The sequence below is a fragment of the Aricia agestis genome, chromosome 13 (assembly GCF_905147365.1).
Source record: "Aricia agestis chromosome 13, ilAriAges1.1, whole genome shotgun sequence".
Taxonomy (NCBI): Eukaryota; Metazoa; Arthropoda; class Insecta; order Lepidoptera; family Lycaenidae; genus Aricia; species Aricia agestis.
Window position 1 is genome coordinate 5,198,788 of NC_056418.1, and position 17,528 is coordinate 5,216,315.

Consider the following 17,528-nt stretch of genomic DNA (forward strand, 5'->3'; position numbering starts at 1 on the left):
CGACACCCCAACACGATGGGGTGGACGCGAAAAAAAAATCACCCTGCTTGATGTGTAGGGAAGGTACCATAATTATAAAAAAATATTTTTTTAAGATTTCATGTACCATTTTGTCAGCATCATCTGCGCAAAACAGCGGACAGACAGACGGACAGATGGACGAACAGACCAAAATTATAAGGGTTCCTTGTTGACTACGGAACCCTAAAAAGCTCTTACCGATTTAACCAAATATAATTTTAAATACAAAGTGCCAAGTGGCATAATTTAATAAATTTTTAAAATTATTTTTTATGGTTTAACATACTTGAGCATTTTTTGTTTATTTAAGATGTGGTCAGAAAATATTTTTATTTTTTTTAATTTTCGGTTATTATTTATTCGTTATTAGTTATTACATATATTTATGTTGTTAAATTTTTTATATTAAATTCTAACAAACTTATATAAATGATTCTATCCACAATGTTCACTTAATTTTTTTTTTATTTTATAATTATAGAAAACAACATTGTTGTTACATTTTGTACATTAAAGTACGTACTTCAGGGTTATATTTCTATTTTTAAATACATTTGCTCTTTTACTGATCACATTCTAAATACTCTCAATATTCTCTCATAAACACCTCAACTTGATTCACATAGCACCTTAAAATAATTTAATAATTCAACAATATATTTTGTTATCACATGTAAATTGCACAAAGAAGTTCTGAAAGATGTCTGTGCATACCTGCATCCATTGAAGATTACCACTTTTAAAATTTTTCATAGACATACCACTATCCTCCTGTACCATTGAAGTACTGAGCATGCTTTGTGTAAGGTGCAGCAATATGATATGGTGGTGGTTGCCCCCTATAGGAGTTTTCTGGCGTTCCACTAGAACTATGATGGTGGTTGATAACACTCGGAGTATTTGACGAAGCTGGTATTGCGTCATAAATATCGTACATATTCTGGCTGGCGACAGACTGCACACGAGGATAACTTCCATCATCTGACACGAGAGGTGTATTTGTCATACGATATGGATTTGTTGCATTTGTATGACCCGTTGGAGAATATAATTCTGGTGATTGTGATGATATGTAGGTTGGACTAGAAACTGCTTGATTTAGTGAGTAAATTTTTGAATCCGGTGGTGCAATTTGATGCATTGCAGAAGGATAATGATGTGTCTCTACACCAGGGGCAGGATACATGTTGTTGTAGCCTGTTAAATTTGGCATTGTAGTAGAACTAACAATTTGGCTTACTGTATGCACTCTTGGACTGGGTAATTCTCGAGTACCGTGGGAATGATAGTTAAAAACATCATACTTTCTAGGGTGTACATTCCTGTGTGTTATTTTTTGCTGGTTGCAAATATAATTTTCACTTCCATATGCATTATCGTGATAGTTACTCTCACTTTCAGGGTGGCACATTACTTCATTCTTTGGGTAATGATGGTCATAAGGACCTTCATTTCTACATCTCACACTGTAGAGATTATCATCCATGCGATGAGCTAAAATGGCCTCCTCATTGCAATGCCTATCTTGTGAACTTATGCTGAGTCTTTGCATTTGATTGCAGGTATCTGGACACACTTGATAGCTGTTATCATTCATAATTTCATACTTCTTATGATGGATATTGCTGACACCATAACTGCTGGACTGTAATGAGGGACTGGACCTCACTACGTCTTGTCGTGGTGAATGAGGATATTTTTCATTATGTATTATGTCATACTGTTGAGTGGCTAATGTGCACCCTTCCACACTACCTGTGTTGTAGTCTTTAGTAGAACTGTTTTCAACATACAAAGAGTGATCCACACTTTTATAAGTTTGCTCTTGTTCATAGTCAAGATTGAGGGGTTTGTCATAAGCATTATCACCAGGAAGATTATCATAAACAGATACTTTCATTGCATCTTGCTCTGCCTTTGTTTTTTCTATATCACTTGTTGAATCAAGGTTGTTGTCAGAAACATATTTTTGTTGCAATGTGGGAGTTATTTTTGCAGCCTTTATGTGAACAGCACTCTTTTTTGGTGGGGTGATATCTTGTGAACTATCCTTGTGAATATTTCTTGCATGTTTTGCCATAGCTCTTAATTCTTTAGGATAAGGTGTAGGAGCTCTTCTCAGTTGTCCTGGTTTTTCTGGAACTTTAGGAACCGGTTTCATATCCACAAAGCTGATGTGTCTGGTGGCACTTTGTGACTCAGCATTGTCAGGTTTAGATAAATCATCTTGGTTTTCGACAGGACTTAAAGGCACTTGGGGGAAGAGGAAACAAGTAAGAACCTGTTCATAAGTGTTAGGGTCTACTTCAGAATGCATAGGCACTAAGGGTTTGCTTTGATTTTCAGATAGCCAAAGAGCTACCAATTTATCACAATTGAGTAAGGATTGGGGAAGACAACTCAATGAATTACGTACCAAATTCAGGACTTTCAATGAGTTGAGATGTCCAATTTCTGGTGGGATGCTGGTCAATTTGTTAGAACGAAGGGACAGGACTGACAACTTAGTACAACTTCCAATCTCCGGTGGGATAGCTCTGAGCATATTTTCATCAATATTCAAATACCTCAATTTTCTAAGCAAGCCAATAGATGAAGGAATTTTGTCTATATAATTGCACATAAGCATCAGCTCTTCTAAATTTTTCAACTGACCTATACTCTCTGGTAGAGAAAACAGCCTATTGTTGTCCAGTTTCAGGGCAGTCAAATTGCTCAGCTGTCCAATGCTATCGGGTAGCTGTGTCAAACTGTTGATTGATAAAGTGAGGTCTTCCAACTGGGTGCAATGACCTATTTCTGGTGCAAGGATTTCTATCATATTATTGCTCGCTTCTAAATGTCTCAAATTTTCAAGTGGCTTGATTATAGCAGGTATCGATGTAAAACTGTTGCTGTCAATCCACAGCTCCTTTAGTTTCAAAAATCTTCCAATCACTTCAGGAAACTGTTGAAACTCATTTTGTCCAATGTCCAGCCTCTGAAGTTCAGTAGAGCGAGACAATGATTTTGGCAGTATCATTAAGTAATTGTCCCGCAGCTCGAGCAAACGTAAGTTAGCAAGCCTTCCAAAGTTACCAGGGAGGTACTCGAGGTATGTATCATTCAGATATAGATCTTGGAGTGCAATGAGGTTTGTGATTGTATCTGGCAGTTTCTCTAATGGGTTTACACTAAGATCTAGAAACTGTAAGTTTTTCAGAGCTTTCATATTCTCGGGAATGGTTGCTAAAAAGTTTCTACTGATGTTTAGATGTTGTAAATTAACTAATGAGGACACAGCGGCGGGTATGGCTTGTAATTCATTATCACTAAGGTCTAAATGCTTCAAACCATGGCACATGAAAAGTTGTCTCGGTAGCTCAGTTATTCTGTTGCTGTGACAAAGCAGAGTTTCCAAAGTCCTTTCGTAAATGAAAACTTCCGAAGGTACGTCTGTAAGCGAATGATGCGAGTAATCCAGCTCCATCACATCTTCGACGTCAGGTCTCACGCAACATAAAAAGTCGAATGGCATTTTGAACTAAGTAACACAAAAAACTTATCTTAGAAATTCCGTAATATTGCTGTTTCCAGCATCGGAAATGTTTTGTTTTCTATGCACTATTTATGCTCAGTCTGATATTTTTTCTTCTAAAGCACATACTGACTACACAGCTCACAACTTTAAAATCAGTCAATTTAACAAATTATTGTGAATTCTAGGTTTTATTTTAATGATAAAATAAACTTGTGATTTTGTGACTCACTCCCCCTCCTAAAACTGTCAATCATTTTTTTATTTTTTTATTAAACCAAATTACAGGTGCCTTTTTATCTGTCAAAGAAATTGTTGCCAGTTGCATTTATTTATTTTTCTAAAACGTCGCTTTAAAGCTCCCGCACACAGGCGCGTTATTATCGGTCGATAATAACGCATGCGGTATTGCGATAATGCGTCCACGATTCCTTGCAGTTTGTACACAGAGCCTACGTTTTTATCGTCCGATATTTCTTACGAGAGAGCGCCGCGCCGCGACGGTACTATTACACCATTTCTCTCAGGTATGCAAGAAAAGCGGCGTTATTATTGCAGCAGTGTGTAACTACATGACCATCATAATACAAAATGTACTTTTGGGAAGTTGGGACGGCTGTGAGGTCACGGAATGGGTCAAGCGGAAGACCGGCGTTGGATACCTGCTAGGTGTGCCAACACTGCCGAGCTTGGTCCAATTTGCGGCTGATTTATTTAGGAATTTTATTGTCATTATTTTGTTGTAATATTCAGGGCCGTCTCTAGCCCATGTGGCACCCGTGTGCAAACATTACCCTAGCACCCCCTAACAAGCGCGCGCGCGGTCAAAATGAAATGGGTACAATTTACAAAGTAAAAGTACAGTTTGTCCAGCCGCTTAAGGGTGAGGACTCTAAGCGGTGGCTTCTTTCGTTCCACCAGACGAACTATAACAGCACATCAAGTTACCACATAGGTACTGTCAAATTTCTCCAATATAAAATTAAACATCACACGACATCGGTATTAATTCGATTTCATCACAACATCGGTATTAATTCGATCTAAATCCAAATCCTCCCACTACCTATTTTGAAAAAAACGAGCGATAGGACACTCACTATTACAATTTACACCAAACAATGTAATCTTCATTTATGTGTTTTAAGGTTCATTTCAGATTGAAAAATAAAGATTATAATATTTATATTGCAAAAGACGAGCCGCTCATGGCGCGCCTTGCTTTGCTGTAATTCTACAAATATAAGAAGAGCTTCGGATATTACACAAAAATGTTTTCAAACTGGACTTCTTTTTACGTCGGTCAATAAAGCGTGGGCCGTGGCGGCTGGCCAGCGCTGGCGCGCGCCGAATGCGAGCGGCGCTCGGCGCCCCTAGGACCGCGGCGCCCGTGTGCACCGCACACATTGCACCTAAGGGAAAGACGCCCCTGGTAATATTATCATAATTTAAGTTATTTTTATTGTATCTTATTGCAATAGTAAGTAATAGCTGCAAATAAATAATTATTCTATTCTATTCTATTCTACTGAAAACAGAAATCGCAATAACGCATGCGTTATTATCGACCGATAATAACGCGCCTGTGTGTGGAAGCATTTATACCATTGAGATATTAAGAAAGTCTTTTCTAGGGTTCCGTAGTCAGCAAGGAATCCTTATAGTTTCGGTCTGTCCGTCTGTCTGTTTGTCTGTTCGTCTGTCTGTCCGCGGTTTTGCTCAGAGACTATAGGGCCTACAAAGCTGTAATTTGGGATGAATGCACTTAATAATGATGCCTACAAACTGTCCAGTGTCTTCTCTGTGTACCAGCTAAACGGTTGCTTCTGGAAATGTGAAAAAATTCACGGTAGTAGGAAATATGCTGAATTTAGAAGGAAAACTAATATATATCACTACTCGGGCTCTGCTAAACATTTGTTCGTTGAAGTCACCCTGCACCACAAGAAAGTCCTGCTTTGTGTGGTCTATAGCCCTTCTTTACGCGTTGACTACTTTAGCGCTTTAGAGTCTCTGTTGACCACTCATTGCCCAAATTACGACTACACTCTACTTGCAGGTGACCTCAACACGTGCCTCTTAAAATCTGATTCGCGTGCTTCCAAACTCCGTACCCTATTCTCCTCCCTGAACTTAAGCATACTTCCACTTTCTGCGACCCATCATGCCCCTAATATTACCCCTTCCCTTTTAGACCTCTTCATCACCTCCTCGCCTGATCTTATAGATTCGTTTGGCCAATTCCCGTCCACCATATCACATCTTGACCTAATTTTCCTTTCCTTCAAAATAAGACCTGCCCGTCGTAAAACCCAGTTTGTTTTCTCGCGTAGTTTTAAGGACATAACTTTGAAGGCTCATAAACGGGATATATCTGACATTGACTGGTCTCCTGTATACTCTACCACTGACATTGACCAAAAGGTAGCTATAATGACCGGTTTAATCACTAATATTTTCGATTCACATGCTCCGGTCAAAAGAATTAAAATTAAACACGTACCGGCACCTTGGATGTCACAGGATTTAGTTACCGTTATGGCTAAGCGTAACCGTGCATTGTGTTGTTACAGAAAGAGACCGACAGACGAGAATTTTGCCAAATACAAGTACCTCCGAAATCGTTGCAGTCGTTTGTGTTAGCAATGGAAAATAAATGTATCTCCATTTTAGTCTTACTAGACTTTAGCAGTGCTTTTAATTCGGTAGATTTTGACATACTCCTCTCTGTCCTTCGTTCCCTTAATATTTCCTCCTCTGTGTTAGACTGGTTTGACTCATATCTTCGGGGACGTTTGCAGCGGGTCCGCTCTGACGAGGCTTTCTCGGATTGGTGTGACATCGAGGCGGGTGTTCCCCAGGGTGGCGTTCTTTCTCCCCTTTTATTTTCTATTTTTATAAATACTGTTTCCAAATTAATTGCATCCAATTTCCATCTCTACGCTGACGACTTGCAAATTTACCGTCATTCACTCATTGAGGACATTATTTCTGCAATTGCAGAAATTAATACTGATCTCAATCGAATAGCTGAATGGGCTAAGTCATTTGGTCTGATGGTTAATCCAGGTAAGTCACAGGCCATGATCATAGGCAGTAAATACTCGATTCAGCGTGTACGTGAACGTGATATACTTAGTATAGTATTTGATAGCACCATCATTCCTTTCACCGACACTGCCAAAAATCTAGGCCTTATTTTAGACAATAACCTTTCCTGGATTAGTCATGTGAATGAAGTTAGTAAAAAGGTGTACTACTCGTTACATTTTTTGCCTGAATTTTTCAAATCGGACCAGTAGTTCTTGAGATTAGCGCGTTCAAATAAGCCCTTTCAATTAATTTCCTCCCGTTTTTTCAACATTTTCCTCTCTTTCTTCGTTTTTATTAGTCGTAGCGTAATAAAATATAGCCTGTAGCCTTTCTCGATAAATGGACTATCTAACATTGAAAGAATTTTTCAAATCGGACCAGTAGTTCCTGAGATTATTACGTTCAAATAAGCCCTTTCAAATAATTTCTTCCCGTTTTTTCAACATTTTCCTCTATTTCTTCGCTCCTATTCGTTGTAGCATAATAGAATATAACCTATAGCATTTTTCGATAAATGAACTATCTAACACTGAAAGAATTTTTCAAATCGGACCAGTAGTTCCTGAGATTAGCGCGTTCAAACAAGCCCTTTCAAATAAGCCCTTTCAAATATATTTCCTCCCATTTTTTTCCACATTTTCCTCTATTTCTTAGCTCCTATTAGTCTCAGCGTGATAAAATATAGCCTTTCTCGATAAATGAGCTATCAAACATTGAAAGAATTTTTTAAATCGGACCAGTAGTTCCTGAGATTAGCGCGTTCAAATAAGCCCTGTCAAATAATTTATCCCCGTTTTATCTACATTTTCCTTTATTTCTTCGCTCCTATTAGTCTTAGCGTGATAAAATATAGCCTATAACCTTCCTCGATAAATGGGCTATCTAAGACTGAAAGAATTTTTCAAATCGGACCAGTAGTTCCTGAGATTAGCGCGTTCAAACAAGCAAACAAACTAACACACTCTTCCGCTTTATAATATTATAGTATAGATTATTATAGATATACCTACATCACTACAGAAAACAGTTTCTTGTCAAAATGGCAATTAGTTGAGTAATTAGGTAGGGCCCCTTAAGCAGTATTAGCCCAGGGCCCCACAAATTCAAGATCCGCCCTTGTGTTTTAAATAATTTTATTTGAGTGCATTTAATTTTTTATGATATAATTAAATTTTTGAGGGTTCTGCAGTCTGCTTCTGCTTGAAGTAGGCCAAGCCGCCAAGAAATTCGATAACTAAACTACGTCATTACTCCACTCCACTATTAGCTTGCTTCATATATTAATCTGTGTCCACTATTGACGTTCAAAATATTGTGGTTCAGCGGCGCGTTTTGATGGTAAGTATAATATCTCTGATATTATGTCTGGATGGCGCCAGCTATGAGCTAGCATGTTTGGCGCCGCGCCGCGCCGGCTTAACAGTTTTTATTTTGGTAAGAAGAAGAAGTAGAATATTGTGACGATTGTTTTGTTACATTGTTTTGACTTTTGTGTTTCAAAGTTGTTAACTTTTTATTTTGTGTTGAAAACGTGTATTTCTATAATTATTAATCATTTTATACCAGTTCAAATTAAAAATAAATGTAGGAATTTCAACTTTTGTGTCTTTTTTACATATTATTCATTGGTGCGTAAGCAATTTTCTGACTCGTAAGTTTCGGTACGCAAATGGTTTACAAAAGTTTTCATAATGGAAAATACTTTATATCCTTTAAACGTGGCTTCGAAGAGACCAGAAGAGATATTACTATTTCTATTGACAAAATGCAAGAAAAAGATTCTTTGGTAAGTTAAGAATTTTTCATAAAAAGGTTATAAACATCTTACCTACGTTTTAATCTAACTAAAGTCCAACTATTAATAACTTCCAGCGAATAAGTTTATCAGACGACGAAGATCCAGCTTTTCTGTGCAGAATCGTTTTAACAAGATGTGATTATGAAGATCTGAAAAAACAACAAGGCCTTTTAATAGATTTTGAAAATTTTCCCTCTCAAATGGTGAAACTATTACAACAGTGTTCTTCCAATAATATGTAGGTATTTTTGTTCTATTGTCACTGTTGCCTGCCTTTGTAAAAAGAAACTAAATCCCTTTTAGTTTTATTTATTTATTTATTGATTCACCAACAGAATCACATTTAACAAAATACAAAATACAGCACAGTTTTTTATGGATGAAATGTGTTCCAATGAAAGGTGAAATACAACTGCTTTGCGACAATGGGGTGAAATGAAATGAAATATTGTGAATGAAATGAGTATTATTAATTAACAATATTATGTTTAAAATATATAGTAGGAGACAAGGAAAAATAAAATTGAAAAAAGAAGTTTTCTATAAACCACATCTTTTGTAGGTTTCTGATTGTACACCAAGTATCACCAATACAGTATAATTTTGAGATTGTAGAACACAATGAATTTAGACGACTAGTACATTTGTCTTTAAAGACTGGACCAGCTAATGACGATGAAGTAAAGCAGCATATGTCCGAGACAATCTCACAATTGAAGGTAAAGATAATAAAATCTTTATAAAGTTTAAAATATAATAACAATCTTTTTTTATGATGTGACGATAGCTATAGGTCAAAGCTTAAATTTATTGACAATAATATATTTTAAGAGAAAAAATTTACGCTTACAGAATTCTTTGTCATCCCTAAAAAGTGCATTGTCGAGTACTGAAATGCTATGGAAGGACAAGTGTTTGAAAATAGAAGCCAAAGTGCACGATCTAACTCACACTGTGTCTATCATGGAGGATGAGAAAGCTCGACATCAAAAAGAATTTCAAGAAGCTTTAAAACTTGAGAGAGATAGACTCAAAGATGTAAGTATGTTTTTCATGAAAATTGTATTATGAAGTGGAAAAAATCATACTAATATTAGCTTCAATAATAATAAGGGCAAAGATGTTAATAGATCATGGAAAGCTTTTTAAGTTTCTTTCTGCTGTGGCAAAATGTACAGTTGTTATACTATATATTATTTTGTTTGAAATAATTTCAACTATTATTAGGACAAACAAAAAGTTGTATGAAACATTAGGAAATATTTTTTAATTGCCTTTCTCTCTTTTTAGGAAAGATTGCAATGGCAAAGAAGTTCAGAAATGAATACCAACAATCTGCTTGCTTGCTCCCAAGAGAATTTAAATAAAAAAGATAAGCAAATTAGTGAACTAAACTCACAAAATCAACAGCTCCATGAGAGAAATAAACTTTTGGAGAATCAGTTGAGGTTTGTTTAATTTTTATAACTTTCTTCTTTTAGTTTTTTAATATTATACATTTATTACTATAATGCAATCATATTGAAAAATAATTGCAGTGAAAGAGCACACCGTTGCAATTTGTTGGAAAATGAAGTTCAAGCAGCACATATGGAAGTGGCAACACTTAAGGCAAAAAATGCAATCTTGGAAAAGGAGATGATCGAAAGAGACAGAACCATAGCTGACTTAAGTTCTAAGTGTACTTATATCGATAAGGTTTGCACTTTAAAAACTATTTTATACAGAAATTTATTTAGATGCTGTTGTGATTTTTTTATGTGAATTGTTTTCAATTTTTCAGACTATAAAGGATAATAATACAGCAATAAAGGAGTTGAATGAAACGATACAAACATTGAAAATGGAAAAGGTACTCTGACTACACTTTAATTTGATATTTATTAACTTTGGACTTTCCTCAGGGTCTTTTGCTTCTTAGAAAAATAAAAAAGATAAAGTCACATATATTATATGGTAGTGTGTGTGTGAGTGGCTTTATAATAGTGTGTGTTGTTGTTTGTCTCAACTCAAAAACAAGAAATATTACCTACATTCTTTTAGTACTCTCACCTAATTTATCTTCACGAATTTAGCATGTGTTTGTACCTGTCATTTTCAGGGCACCTTAGAAAGACGTTTAGCCATAAGTGAGTCTTTAGCAAACAAAAACAATGAAGCTGCACATACAACAACAGAACAACTTATAAAAGCAAATCAAATTATCTCCAAACAGAATAATGATCTCATTGAAATTAAAGAGAAGGTATGTAATTTTTTGAAAATTAAAAAAAAAAACATTGTAACAATATATCTATGGATCATCATCATCAATTATAATTTTTGCAGTTATTATGCAGAACTGAAATTGCTTTAGAGCAAGAGAAGGTCATAGAACAAAATACAAAAGAAATATATGATCTAAAATCTGAAATTGGAATGTCGAGAAAAAATATGGAAGAATTAAAAAAAGAAATACAAAGCTTAAAAGAAAAATTTGAACACAGTGAAAAAGCATTGAAAGATAGGGATGAAACTATAAAAAATAATAATATGGGTAAGCTATAATTTTATGTAAAGTAGACATTTTAAATTATTAAAACACATTAGTGTAAGGTAGTTTTATTTAAAATTTAGTATCTTATAAAATATCATAGTCAAAATTGTAAGATGAGTACACAACTTTATAATATTGACATAAAATCTCTATTATGTTTCTGCTGTTTTAACCTAATACTCGTAATTAACTTTAACATAGATTTGCGTAGTTGGGCCTCAGACAATTAAAAGTAATTTATCATTTTAGTTATTCAATGGCTTCATAAGAAAATAGAGGAGACTGGTTTTGCTGCGCAAACGGACGGTAGGATGAGAGGGATTAATTCAGCATCTAGCTCAACGCCATATCTGGCGAAAAACAATCATCAACCTATTGAGGAGATTACTGAGGAATCTGTTAATTTCTATGAGCCATCAAAATCGTAAGTTCATTAGCAACTTTCGTTTTACAAAAGGGCATACTATTTATCTCATACCAAAATATTATCATTATCATAGTAAAAGGAGGGGAAGTAAGATAACTTCATACAAACGCACTGCGCGCGGCTTGAATGTGTGCACCATAGTATCTATGCGTCGCCGATCAAAAACTTGCCGGGTGACTAAAATCGACCCGTTAGTCACCCGTGTAAATCGACCATTATTATCAAAAGTCGGGAGATCGCGACGTTGCCGCTGTTCATGCGGTTACGAACGAAGCGCGGACATCCGCTCCCACACCACCCCGCCGCCTAAATTTGACAACCCTAGGGCCCCGCGCATACAGTAGCCTGTAATTAAATCGCGGATTGGGCCGGAGTTAACCTACTTCCCCTCTTTTACTATGTCATTATGGACTTCATTTAATTTTTTCTTGTATGATATCGATATCGTATATATATAATGTAACTGTATGTTTAAAAAGTGCTTTATACATATTTCATTCTATTTGTTAAATTTTTTAGATCAAACTTTGATGATAGTCATACGCCATTAAAGACTGTACAAAAAGGAATTGATCCCAAATATTTGAAACCAGCGAGTGACGATAATAGGAAAAGTAAAGGTATGTTCAGTAACATGAAATAATTTTATCTTATGTTTCAATAAATGTAGGATGAGTGCATATTATGTCTGTTGGTGTATAGTCTGTATACTTTAAATGCGTTTATTACTTATTATCATGTTTTAATTTACAGAGTCCATCCAACCGATGTCTTCGCAGAGTTCAAAGGGCAAAGAAAATAAAAACACTGAGCTTCCGAAGGTAGACTACAGAGAAAAAAAGTCTTCGAGAGGCACTACATACCGCGCAACGCCTGTATCAGCTTATTTTCCATAATAAGCATAAGGCTTTAATATAAATGTATTTATTATCTTTGTAAATATATTTCATAATTATTATACAAATGTTTAAACATAAAATTTGTATGATTCAATTCGCATCTAAGCGTGCTTGCACACGGCGCCACAGTGGCGCCGTGTGTAAGGGCAAATAGAAATAAGGATGAGTAATGGAGCGCCGCGCCGCCCGCGCCGTCGCTACGGCGTGTGTGTAAACAACCTAAGTCAGTATACAATATACATACCTTTTTCATTTTTGCTAATTTGTTTTAAACTGATCCTACGTTGATCTGTGTGTGGTAGAGGCTCTCGTTGCCAAGTAACATTCAGAATAGGTGCTTCACAAAGTGCAGAAAGTCTAAAGTTTCAGTCTCTACTTTACATTTATTAAATTATTTGTGGTATTATAGTCTGTCAAGACAGTGAAGAAATTAAAAAGTGGCACCATCGTAGTGTCATCCCTTTTTTCTTAGATTGATTTGAAAGGGATGACTTGGGGATGACACTACGATGTTGCCACTTTTTAATTTCCTCACTTTCTTGACAGACTATATATTTTGGTAAACGAGTTGTTGAGTAGCATGCAATGCACTATGAATGCACTCATGCGCGTCTGTGCACGTCGAATAGAAAGATAAAAAAAATTAAATGTCAATAGTGATTGTTGTCAAATGTCAACAGTCAAAGTCATGAACAGCTGTTCAGACTTCAGATTTGGTTTCGATTTTCGCCAAAAGCGAAACAAAATAAATAATAGTTGTGTGTGAAATAGTTTACTAGAGAATTATGATTTTTTTTCATTCCACAATATGAATCGCAAATGTATTTTACGTTGTTTACTAGATACACACGCGCCGATTATGTTGCCGCATAACATCGAAGTTTTCGTTGGTCGTAGTAAAGAAACTAAAATCAAAGATCAAGCTTGCTCTAGAAAGCAACGTAAGCACTGTCTTTCTTTTTTTGATTTCCCTCTTAGTATTTTTTTTTCATCTTTAACAATAAAAGAAACGGATAATGGTCGATCCACCTGTAACTTGTTTAATGTTTATGTTTATAGGTTTTAAAACAATGGTTAATTTATAAAAATGTTTATCATGACGTTTTATTTAAATGTGCAATTGTTTTATTCAATAGGCATCGAAATTCTACTTATGGTACCACATTTGAATCAAAACTAGTCTTTTTATTTCTATAATTTTTTTAGTTCTTTAACATTATTTCAGTTTCTTTGAAAGCCAACTGCGAGGATTGTGTTGTTGAACTAAAGTCATTAGGTGTTAATCCATCTGGCTTGAATGGATTCCAATTAAAAAATGATACAGTGTACAAAATAAAACATGAAAGTAGGGTGGAAATACTACTGAATAATTTCATTCATATAGTTGAATTTGACCCACCTCCTGAAGACGGTGAGAGAAAAAGCAGCAAACGAAAATTGGAGGAGGGAGATAATACACCATCAAAATTAATTAAAATTGAATCAAAAGAAGCCATGGATAATGTTTGGGAAGACGAAGACAATAAAGAAGTGTACATATTTACAGCTAGAGGAGTGAAATCTAGTTCCAAAATAGCTGCTTTTGATATGGATGGTACGCTCATAAAAACAAAATCTGGTAAAGTGTTTCCAGTTGACACTAAAGATTGGACGATAGCATTCCCGCAAGTACCCAAAAAGATAAAAGAGAAGTTTGACGAAGGATATAAAATAGTGATTCTGAGTAATCAATCGCCTATAGGCAGTGGCAGGGTCAAATTAGAGGATTTCAAAGTAAAAATTGAGAAGATTGTTGAAAAGTTGAATGTGCCGGTGCAAGCGTATTTGGCTACTGGCAAAGGCTTCTATAGAAAACCAGGAATTGGTATGTGGAAAGTGTTATCAGAAAAGGTAAATGGATTGGATTATAACTCACTAGCATTTTTTGGTATATCTATGTATATATCAGTACACCTTATATGATACAAGAATGGTGTATTTTTTGTATTGAAGAATTTAAATTTTTTAAAGGTGTGAATTTTTTTTTCAGAAAAATGATGGCATCGAAATTGACATGAAAAGCAGTTTCTACTGTGGTGACGCTGCCGGCAGACTGGCCAATTGGGCTCCAGGCAAGAAGAAGGACCACTCGATGGCAGATATTCTTTTTGCTGAGAATCTAAACCTAACATTCTATACACCTGAACAATTTTTCTTGGGACATTCCATAGCAAATGTTCCGATGGGCAAGCCAGAATTTATTCCAAGAGAACTAAATTCAGAACCATTCAATCAGAAACTAATAGCTGATGAGAAAGAGGTAGTTATATTAATATTTTTTTTTTATATTATCAATTTAAAAGCCAAAACTTACTGCAGCAAGGCACTGGCCAAACTTAAGTTAGAAACTTTAAATTTCGCTCATATGGCAGGTACTCATAAGCCTCCATTTAGAAAAAAAAAATTAAAATATCATCCCTACGAAAGCTTCTAGTGATCAAAGTTTGTATGCCTGGAATATAATAAGCAAATGAAGCGGCGTAAAAAAGCTAGAGATTTATTGCTTTTTCTTTATTTCAGCTGTTAGTAATGGTGGGCTATCCTGGCAGTGGCAAATCGTTTTTAGCAAAACAAATTCAAAAAAAATCTGACAGTAAATATGCCATTGTATGCAGAGACACTCTTGGAACCTGGCAAAAGTGTGCTGCTGAGGCTACAAAGTTTTTACAGGTTTGTTTCAAGTTCCATAATAGATTAGTTATCTAATGTCGAAAACAACATTCACTGCCGCACTCAGAGTGGAACATTAATAACATTGTAATTAATTTAAAAATTTGACATAAGCCCCATACATTATCTGTCAAATTGAAAGTTAATCGTAATTAAATGTCTCTGAGTACAACTCTGTCTCTGACTTACAAGGCTGTTTTGGCGCGAAGACAAAATCGGCCGGTGTCGCTTGAGACGGCTACTTAATACTCACAGTGAACTTTCAAAACTTTCATGGGTGTAGCATTTTGAATGACTATTGCTGGTGTCCATGTCATTTCGATTTGTAGTTGCTATATGTCTAAGCCCCTATGATAATGTCGACTCTCCAATGTCCAATACATTTTTGCAGGTTTATATACTCAAATGCTCATTGCAAGTATCAAGTACCAACAATAAACACAAGAACACTACACACACACACACGCAAGCCACACGTACATACATTCTAAATATAATAATGTGATTGTCTGTAGTTTCATTTCTTTTTTAAAAATTCAGCAAGGCAAAAGCGTAGTAGTAGACAGTACAAACCCGGATTTAGAATCTCGAGCGCGCTGGACAGCGTTGGCAAAGGATTTGAAAGTGTCATGTCGTTGTGCCAACATGACGACCAGCAAGGCACATGCGCTACACAACAATAAGTTTAGAGAGATCATGAAAGAGAAACACATGCCCGTCAGTGATATTGTGTTTCACTCGTTCAAGTAAGTAATAGCCAAGATACCTACACTACTAAAATCACAGTTTTCTAAAGTCTATTGTAACTTGGATAAGCTACCAGAGCGTTTGGGAACCTAATCCTATCATTTCTTTGATTGATGATGACTTACATGACAGGAAAAGCGCCTTACACGCAATAAAACATGCGCATAGTTTGTAAATTTTACAGTTGATTATATTCTTGTTTTCCCTCTTACAGGAATAAATACGTGGTACCGACAGTAAAGGAGGGTTTCAAGGAAGTAATCCATGTGAAGTTCAGCCCATGTTTTGCAAACAAGGAAGCGGAAAATATTTATAGGATGCATTTGTTAGAGAAGTGACATTAAATTAATAAAAGGTTCGTCTTTTTTTACTTTTTTGCCCTCGTAACAATTTTCAGCAGTCTTTTCTTTCAGCTCTTTAGACTAGATGGCGCCTGCAAGTCTGTTGCGCCAAAAATCGTTTACCGCGCGAGAACCGTACATTTTCCGGGATGAAAAGTATTCTATGTTTGTTCCTGGGACTCTAAAGTGTCTCCATACCAAGTTTCAGCAAAATCGGTTAAGCGGTTTGGGCGTGAAGAGACAGATAGACAGACAAAAAGACACACTTTCGCATCTATAATAATATTAGTGTGTGTAGAATCCTAGGGACACTGGCTCACTAATACACCCAGTACCACTGCGGAGCGCACGTGTATACTCCGTCACTGCCTCTGCACAACTGAAACTATTGACTACTTGGCAGATGACTTATATAGACTGCATCCCCACTACTGGTGTTTATGAGACAATGTTTAGTACACTGCACATACACTACATCGTGGATTTTGGAAGTCAAATTATTTATTTAGTAACCCATAGGTAATAGTCCATTATACAGTCGAAATGTTATTTGTGAACAACTTAACTGACTTTCAATAGGGATTTTATTAAAACAATCTTATAAGCTGTATTTTTATTGCAAATTGACTGACAAATGACACATACTCACTATTGCTTTGTTTACAAGTTTAAAACTTTTGTAGGCCCAAACACTATTGAGTATTGTATACCGAAATAAATCATGTTAATTTCCAAAACATTTTATCTTTGTTCGTGTTGCCAGGGCTAATTTATAAGGCAATCACTAGATAATTATAATAAGTTAACTCAATAACTATTGCATTTATTTATCCTACTTAACACTTAAATTAGAACTTCTAGCATGTCGCTTCTCAAGGTAGTGCCATATACTTCGATCACGTATATTAGTGATCGAAGGCCATATAACATATTTTCATAATATTTTTTGAGACGACCCACATTTATCTTTTTAATTCCATCGAGACAAGAATATTGAATTCTTGCAAATTATTTTTGTATCTGTATAGAAAATTATTTACTTATTTATTATCACTTTCGCAAATGTCACAAGTTTATACCTACTATGTTTGAGTAACATTATTATTATTATTATTTTAAATTGTATGTACTATCAGAGAAGTTGATTCCTATGCAAATCGGGGACCTAAGTAGTTTGGTTGCGTTACGTCAAACCCAGCTGACAGATCACAATTAACATTGAATTGACATATTCGACCAAATGACGTAGGTCCGTCAACTGCCTAGGAATCAATTTCCTCGATGGTACAAACATTTTTGTTATAAATTCCTCTACAAATCTTAATGGCAATTTTCCCATTGGTAACTTAGCATTGCTAAATTATATTTAAAATCTAGGGTTAGGCAGTCTAAAGCTTTAAGGCAAATTTACTCTGTGCAAAAATATAATCTTATGTACAT

At 35.5% G+C, this 17,528-nt stretch overlaps 3 protein-coding genes across 3 annotated transcripts; 2 read left to right on the forward strand and 1 right to left on the reverse strand.

The window, feature by feature from the left end:
• Positions 1–449: 449 nt before the first annotated feature.
• On the reverse strand, positions 450–3,784 carry LOC121733438 (leucine-rich repeat-containing protein 1). Its single transcript, XM_042123696.1, has one exon. The coding sequence runs from the start codon at positions 3,536–3,538 to the stop codon at positions 785–787; it is 2,754 nt and encodes a 917-aa protein (XP_041979630.1). The 5' UTR covers positions 3,539–3,784; the 3' UTR covers positions 450–784.
• A 4,396-nt stretch (positions 3,785–8,180) lies between these two features.
• Positions 8,181–12,331, forward strand: LOC121733440 (spindle assembly abnormal protein 6 homolog). The gene is made up of 12 exons (XM_042123699.1): positions 8,181–8,417; positions 8,504–8,667; positions 8,992–9,148; positions 9,282–9,467; positions 9,720–9,877; positions 9,968–10,127; positions 10,213–10,281; positions 10,531–10,674; positions 10,758–10,965; positions 11,215–11,389; positions 11,912–12,012; positions 12,146–12,331. The coding sequence occupies exons 1-12, from the start codon at positions 8,301–8,303 to the stop codon at positions 12,286–12,288; spliced, it is 1,782 nt and encodes a 593-aa protein (XP_041979633.1). The 5' UTR covers positions 8,181–8,300; the 3' UTR covers positions 12,289–12,331.
• Positions 12,332–12,995: 664 nt separating this feature from the next.
• On the forward strand, positions 12,996–16,105 carry LOC121733441 (uncharacterized protein F21D5.5). The gene is made up of 6 exons (XM_042123700.1): positions 12,996–13,232; positions 13,517–14,181; positions 14,321–14,590; positions 14,851–15,000; positions 15,541–15,746; positions 15,962–16,105. Exons 1-6 carry the CDS (start codon positions 13,100–13,102, stop codon positions 16,083–16,085), a joined length of 1,548 nt encoding a protein of 515 aa, XP_041979634.1. The 5' UTR covers positions 12,996–13,099; the 3' UTR covers positions 16,086–16,105.
• The last annotated feature ends 1,423 nt before the right edge of the window (positions 16,106–17,528 follow it).